The sequence below is a fragment of the Lactuca serriola genome, chromosome 6 (assembly GCF_051521515.1).
Source record: "Lactuca serriola cultivar US96UC23 chromosome 6, Lser_US96UC23_V15, whole genome shotgun sequence".
Classification (NCBI taxonomy): Eukaryota; Viridiplantae; Streptophyta; class Magnoliopsida; order Asterales; family Asteraceae; genus Lactuca; species Lactuca serriola.
In genome coordinates, this window is record NC_136413.1 from 191,323,201 (window position 1) to 191,330,441 (window position 7,241).

General features: G+C 37.4%; 2 protein-coding genes across 2 annotated transcripts; one reads left to right on the forward strand and one right to left on the reverse strand.

Annotated features, from left to right (window-relative positions):
- Nucleotides 1-1,068: 1,068 nt before the first annotated feature.
- On the reverse strand, nucleotides 1,069-5,102 carry LOC145057648 (uncharacterized). Its single transcript, XM_079005516.1, has 4 exons — nucleotides 4,680-5,102; nucleotides 2,437-4,571; nucleotides 2,101-2,350; nucleotides 1,069-2,017 (listed from the first exon to the last, which is right to left on the reverse strand). The coding sequence occupies exons 1-4, from the start codon at nucleotides 4,741-4,743 to the stop codon at nucleotides 1,230-1,232; spliced, it is 3,237 nt and encodes a 1,078-aa protein (XP_078861642.1). The 5' UTR covers nucleotides 4,744-5,102; the 3' UTR covers nucleotides 1,069-1,229.
- Nucleotides 5,103-5,177: 75 nt separating this feature from the next.
- On the forward strand, nucleotides 5,178-6,424 carry LOC145057649 (ankyrin repeat family protein). The gene is made up of 2 exons (XM_079005517.1): nucleotides 5,178-5,517; nucleotides 5,656-6,424. Exons 1-2 carry the CDS (start codon nucleotides 5,238-5,240, stop codon nucleotides 6,363-6,365), a joined length of 990 nt encoding a protein of 329 aa, XP_078861643.1. The 5' UTR covers nucleotides 5,178-5,237; the 3' UTR covers nucleotides 6,366-6,424.
- The last annotated feature ends 817 nt before the right edge of the window (nucleotides 6,425-7,241 follow it).

A 7,241-nucleotide genomic window follows, 5' to 3' on the forward strand; every position in this document is an offset into this window, starting at 1 on the left:
ATATATATAATACCTTAGTAATTTAACGCGGACAAAATTAAAACCTTATTACCCTTTTAGGTCATTAACCCTTTATAATAATACTGTAATAAAATAAAGACAAAATTGCAAAAATGGTCCCTGTGGTTTGCATTTTTTCAGGAAAAAAGTCCAAACCACGAGTTTTTTGGTTTTGTGGTCCTTTTGGACTGGTTTGTTTGTGAGAATGGTCCCTATACTTAACACCCGTTAAAAAAAATCTGTTAACCCCCTCATGTGCCTTGCACGTGAGGGTATTTCTGTCCTTTTACTTATAGGGACCATTTTTGCATATGGAAAAATAAAACATCCTTTATATATCGTTTTCTTTTCCCAGCTTCTTCCCCAACAAATCTTCTTCCCCAACGTTCTTAACTGTTCTTCCCCAACGACTATTCTCTTCCATTTCTCCTTTCCTGACTTGCAATCGAACAATGGTGGTTTGTTTTTGTGGAAAGCTTGCTTTGGTGAAAACGTCTTGGACACCACTGAATCCCGGCAGGAGGTTTTATGCTTGCCCTACTAAGGATTCTGTTTGTGGGTTTATCGGGTGGGTTGACCCACCTATTTGTGCTAGGAGTAAAACCATCATACCTGGTCTTCTAAGAAACATAAATACATTGGAGGAAAGATGTAATGGGCTGGTAAGAAGTATCAACATGTTACAGGAACAGTGCAATGGACTTTTGAGCAGGAACAACATGTTGGAGGCAAGGTGTGATGCATTGAAGGATGAAGGTTTCAAGCTGAAGATGTATTTATGTGCAAGTTGGTTTATGTTTGTGATTGTTATCTTTAGTACTTGGTCTATGTAAGGGATAGGGTTAGGCAAATGTGGGGATTTTTGTTGATCAAGTGATGCAGGGTAAAAATGGTATAATTTTGTTGTAATTTGACTTCATCATGTTTGTAATGAATTCCAAAATGTGTATCAGTTGTGTTCAAAATGTGTATCAGTTGTCAGATATAAGCACATAAATAGAACCAAAATGTAACAAAAGTACATTACCAAAATACATGTCATAAATTTACCAAAATGAACATTCCATTAACCACATGAGTGGAACCAAAAACCATTACCAAGTTAAGCATACAAGTGTCTGTGCACCATACATAACCACATCATCAAACCATAACTAAAGTTTTCAAAAACAAACAGTTTTTAACAACAAGAAACTAAAGAGTCATTGCACCACAACAAATAACCATAATCACTTCTTAGATTGATTCCCTCCTTGCCCTTTACAGGTCCTAGAGTTGTGTCCTTTATTCTTGCATTTGCTACAAGTAACACTAACATGTTTCCTTGATAGCTTCTGCACTCCATCATTTCTTGGCCCTTGGGAATTTTCTCTTTGCATCTCATTGACTCCATCACCTTCACTTGCCTTCTGCCTTTTGCTTAACCTTTCACCCTCACTTTGTCTTCTTTTTTCCTTAGGCCTTCCCACCTGAGTGTGATGTGGAGGAGGGATTAGCTTTGTTGGACAATTACTTTTAGGCCACATGGGTCTCCCTTTAATTGGTTCCACCTTAAATGAATAAGCTTTTTGCCATGTCTCTAGCCAATACACCTTGTGTACCCACTTGTAAATGTCAAGCTCAGCCTCAGGGTCTTTGCTCATTTCATTCAGAGTTGCAATTGCATGCCTGCAAGGTATTCCCATTAATTCCCACTTTCTGCAAGTACATGTTTGGTTCCTAACATCCACCACATGTTGATCTTGCAATGCTGCAGTGACTTGATACTTGTTTGCCCCATTCCACCTAGCAATATATTGTGAAGCACCTTTTTTCCTTGCATCTAGGATGTCTGTTGCTGTAGGTGTTAGTGGACCTTTAGCCTTCTTCATTGCCTTCATGACATTGCATATCCTCTTCATTAGATACTCCCTAATGAACTCTAAACATGAAATTACAGGTTTGTCCCTGCCTTTCTCTATCTTCCCATTAAACACTTCACACATGTTTGAAATCAACACATCAGAAACAGCTCTTCCTGCACATTACAATAACATACAATTAATGCTGATAAATAACTGAAACACATAATCTTTACCATATGCAAACATATACAATTACCTGAGAAATGACTCCTTGCCCAATGTACAGGAGGAATTTGCTTCAACCATTGACATGCCTCCTTATCATACTCACTAAACTCTTTCATCAAATGTTCAAACTCAGGAATGGTGGTTGCTGATGCACACCTCCATAAATGGTCCCTGTACTCAGTTTGCCCCCACTTCTTTCTCATATTGTCATGAATATGTCTAATACAATACCTATGCTCAGCATTGGGAAACAATTGATCAACTGCAATTTGTAATCCCTACATGACTCAACATACAATAATTAGAATTAATTTCTTGGTAAAAAAACACAATCTAAATGATCAATTGATGAGTTTTAATTTACCTTTTGCCTGTCACTTATGAAAGTATAGTTTGAGTTGCTCCCAAGCTCCAAGTCATCCCCAAGGTTTTCTAAAAACCACTTCCAGCTAGCTGTGTTTTCAGACTCAACAATTGCATAGGCTAAGGGATAATTTCCATTGTTGGAATCTAGACCAACTGCTGTAAGAACCTGACCAGGGAATGGGCCTTTCATGAAGGCACCATCCAAACCTACTAAGTCTCTAAGACATGCTTTGAAACCTTTTTTCAGTGGACCCAAGCATACATAAATCCTTCTAAACTGCCTTGTTGGGGATGCAGGGTTGCCATTAGGACACACATCTATTTTGACTGTTGTGTCTGGGTTTGTAGCTTGAAGTTCAAGAGCATAGTCCCTCAACAACTCAAACTGTTTTGTGTAGTCCCCAGTTACATGCTTTCTTGCCATATCTTTTGCCCTAAACACCTTATCCATTGAAATACCCACCTGGTAGGTCTTTTGAAAGTGATCTTGTATGGCTCTCAAAGGAATCTTCGGATCTGCCTCAACTTGATCTATGATTTTCTTGCAGATTAAAGAAGCAGTACAAGCTCTGAGTTTTCTTGTTTGTAAGCATGTATGAGTTTGGTTTAAGGTCCTTATAAACCAATCAGATTCGGGGTTTGACCTAGATGCATGTATATACCAACCACATGTTTCTTTTTGTGTCTTTACTTCTTTGCCCTTGCTTTTTGAAGTGGTAGGTTTAGTCCCCACTTGACCTTTATTGATGACATGTACAACTCCTCTGCACTGTGCCCTAAGCCTTTGACTGTCATTTTTTTTAAAGAATAGATTCCTTCTTGTTTCTAGTGCGTGCACATCAATTAACTCCTTTAATTCTTTTTTACTTTTAAACTTTTGCCCCACTGAGAATGACTGTATATGTACTGACCCAAGGCTGCACCTTTTTTCTTTTCCCAAATTTCTTATGAGAGCTCTTCTTTCTCTGTCTTGGTCTGATCCTTCATCCAATGATTCGAACTCCTCATTGTTGATCACTTCCATATCTTCAGGTTCATGACCATCATTAATACATGCTCCTTCAACATCACTTTCAACATTTAGAAAGAAGTCTGCCATGTCCACATCAACATCTTCTATATTGTTCTCCTCATCCATTATGTCATCCACTTTATCTTCATTTTCTGATTGTTTCCCATCATGATCATCACCTTCATCCTTTTCATACTCTTCATCACTCTCTTCAGATTCAACATCCCCTTCATACTCTTCAACATACTCATCACTTCCATTTAAATTTTCCATAAGGTTGTCAAAAAGTTCATTATATTGTTCATCATCATTAATGGGTGGGGTGTTGTAGCATCCATCAATATGGTCATTATCATGAACCCCAATCATCTCATCCCCTACATTAGCAATATTTGAAGTAAATGGATTGTAGCATCCTTCAACAACAGTTGCAGCCTCATGAACCTCCTTAACACCCTCATTAGTGTTTTCCTTCTCTTTTAAATCATCGATATCCTCTAAATTAAGCCTCTTGCTACAAGAACCTTCCTCTCTTTTTGAATTCCCAACTCTACCCCTTCTATACTCTGGAGAGAATGCATCAGTTTTACTCCCAAAAAGAATCAAAGACATGTACTCACCAATTGGTTCATCATTGACATGGTTCATATTTCTCAATGGAGATTCTACATGAACTTCAGCCTCATATTTAGCCCCTTGATCATCATTTTCTGGTAATTCCTCAATGACAACTTTACCCTTTGCATTTGGAGACATGAAGTATGTGAGTAGATTTGTCTTCCCATGTTCTGTGTACACTTCAATCAACTTGTTATTTTGAATAAATTTAGAAAGATTGATAACATCCTGATCATTCCCTAAAGCTCTAAGACCAAATTGAAAGTCACCATTGGGTATCCTGAAATGGTAGTATATCACTGGGGATTCAACACTCAATTCAATCATCCGTGGGTCTGGGTAACCTAGGTCAAGCATTATGGCATCAAGTTCATGTACAGAAAACTCATCTATGTCCACATAATCAACATAACGCACTTCACCTCCAGTATACTTTATGTCAGGTAACTTAGTAAACTTCCCACCATGATGAAGCTTAATACTAAACCATGTGGGTGCACCCGCTACAAGTCAAAATTGTACATGATAACAAAGTCAAAATTTGGCGGATTTTAGTATAAATCAAGGGTAAAATGAAAAATAGGAATGTTTAAGAAAACAGAGCAACTTACCATATAAGGATGATACGTCGACAACTTCATTTTTTGGTCTGATCTGCCACATTACGTACACCATTTCGACTTTAAAGTATGACCTTGTCTCCTTTTGCTTCGATTAGGTTCTTTCGATAACGACTTTTTTTTTTTGCAGGTTTAATGGAGCAGAAGGAAGAAGGAGGGAGGTGGGGAGTTGACGGGTGTTTGGGATTGTAAATGAGGGATAAAAGGTAGAAGGAAGTGTTGACACTGTAAGTAAAAAGACAGAAATACCCTCACGTGCAAGGCACATGAGGGGGTTAACGGATTTTTTTAACGGGTGTTAAGTATAGGGACCATTCTCACAAACAAACCAGTCCAAAAGGACCACAAAACCACAAAACTCGTGGTTTGGACTTTTTTCCTGAAAAAATGCAAACCACAGGGACCATTTTTGCAATTTTGTCTAAAATAAAAATACAATAGTAAAAAATAAATAGGCGTTTTTATATCTTATAGTAATTTTTTTTCTTAGGGTTTTGGCAAATAAATGAAGGCAGCAAAACAGGCAAGCCGTTAGCACCTGTTTGTAAAATGGGGGAAGATGAGCAGCGGCTACTGTGCGAGGCGGCGACGAACGGAGATACTCAGAAAGTGCAAACCCTAATCGCTTCCGGAGCTGACGTTTCCTACTTCGACCATGACGGTTTCACACCTCTTATGCTCGCTGCCAAACACGGACACGCCGATGTCGTAAAAACCCTGCTCGACGCAGGTGCTCCATGGAACGCCCTCTCTCCTACCAATCTCTCCGCCGGAGACTTCGCCATGGATTCCGGTCACCAAGATGCCTTTGACATACTGCTTAATACGGGTACTTCGTCATATTATAACACTTGTCTGTTTATCACTAATTTTTGTTAATTTTTCATCCTTATATCAAAATCAGCGCTCATTTTTTAACAGAAGTTGATCATAATAGAGGTGCTTTCATTGCTCATTGTATGTACAGGGATACAAACTGAATTGATACTTGGTACAATTGCAAGAAAAGAAAACAAAATTGGTGATTTGGATGGAGACTACTTAGAGGACAGAGTTAGTTTCAGTGAAGATAAGCTCATGGATGCCAATAGCAAAGCTGTAATGATGGCTTGGGAGAAACCATTAATGGAAGCTCACGCAAAAGCCATCTGCTCAAGAGGTGGTCACATTCTAAACATAGGATTCGGAATGGGTCTTGTGGATACAGCTATACAACAGTATTCACCTGCTACACACACCATTGTTGAAGCTCATCCTGAAGTTTATGAACGGATGCGTCTTTCTGGTTGGACTGAAAAGGAAAATGTGAAAGTAGTATTTGGGAAATGGCAGGATGTTGTTCATCAACTTGATTCTTATGATGGTATCTTCTTTGATACATATGGAGAATACTATGAAGATCTAAGAGAATTCCATCAACATCTTCCTTCTTTATTGAAGCCTGAAGGGATTTATTCATTCTTCAATGGACTTTGTGGAGGTAATGCTTTCTTTCATGTTGTTTATTGTCAGTTAGTATCATTAGAACTTGAGAGTTTGGGTTATTCAACACAACTTATACCCTTACCTGTTAAAGATTGTTTGGGAGAAGAAGTATGGGAGGGTGTGAAACATAAATATTGGCAGTTGGATACTTATTATCTTCCTGTTTGCGAATCTTTGGAAGAATCTGAATGATATGTATGTACTTCTGGAGTTGTTTTTGTTGAATTAGTATCAATTTTGAGTTATTGTAACTTGTTTTTGCTAGCTATATCTTTTTTTTAGCAAAGAAACATTGAGATTAATTGTTTAGTATATTTATTCTCATTGAAAGCAAGCGAAAGAAATGTATCACTTTTTGGTTCATGTTGGTTTGAAGAAGACATGGAAAACAATTTATTGGTCTAAAGATCCTACAAGTTGTAGATAAAAGAACATAATGCTATAGAATCAGATAAGATGCAAACCAAGTAAACAATGGTCATCAAATTTATTTTCTTCAGTGAAGATCTTGGGATCCTTAACACTCCCAAAAACGAAAGCCTCTATAAATATATAATACCTTGCAAACATTATGGATCATCAAAAACAAGATCCATAATATACACACTAGTTTGAAACTCCAACATAATAAAATCTCATGGATTGTGGATGATTCTAAATATCCATCTCTTGGAAAACAATCAAAATGTCTTACTTTGTTGAAGCCATGAGAAAGTAATCAATTAAAACCTGATTACAAATCAGGTTAAAGGAAGGAAAATCAATAATGGCCTTGCATGTTTAGGGAATAAAATAAGTTGAGACTTTAGAAAGTCTATGGATAAAATCAATGAGGGAGAGGGAGAGAGTGTTTGTTTTATAAAAGGCAACTTCGGTACCACTTGTTAAAGATAAGATAAACACAAAAAACAAAATAATAATACCAAGAACACAAAAAATAGTTGAAAACAATTTTTGGGGGAAAAACAAGAAGACATTACTTGGTGTATTACTGAAATTGACAAACAAGAAGAATGTTACATTGTTTTAGGGATGAGTTTTGGAACAGGACCGAACCGAACCTAGAAC

Coding starts and splice junctions, on each gene's coding strand:
- LOC145057648 (XM_079005516.1), bottom strand. CDS start 4,743: ATGGTGTACGTAATGTGGCAGATCAGACCAAAAAATGAAGTTGTCGAC. Junction 4,572..4,679: donor CGACGTATCATCCTTATATG/GTAAGTTGCTCT, acceptor TTTGACTTGTAG/CGGGTGCACCCACATGGTTT. Junction 2,351..2,436: donor TCATAAGTGACAGGCAAAAG/GTAAATTAAAAC, acceptor TGAGTCATGTAG/GGATTACAAATTGCAGTTGA.
- LOC145057649 (XM_079005517.1), top strand. CDS start 5,238: ATGGGGGAAGATGAGCAGCGGCTACTGTGCGAGGCGGCGACGAACGGA. Junction 5,518..5,655: donor TGACATACTGCTTAATACGG/GTACTTCGTCAT, acceptor TTGTATGTACAG/GGATACAAACTGAATTGATA.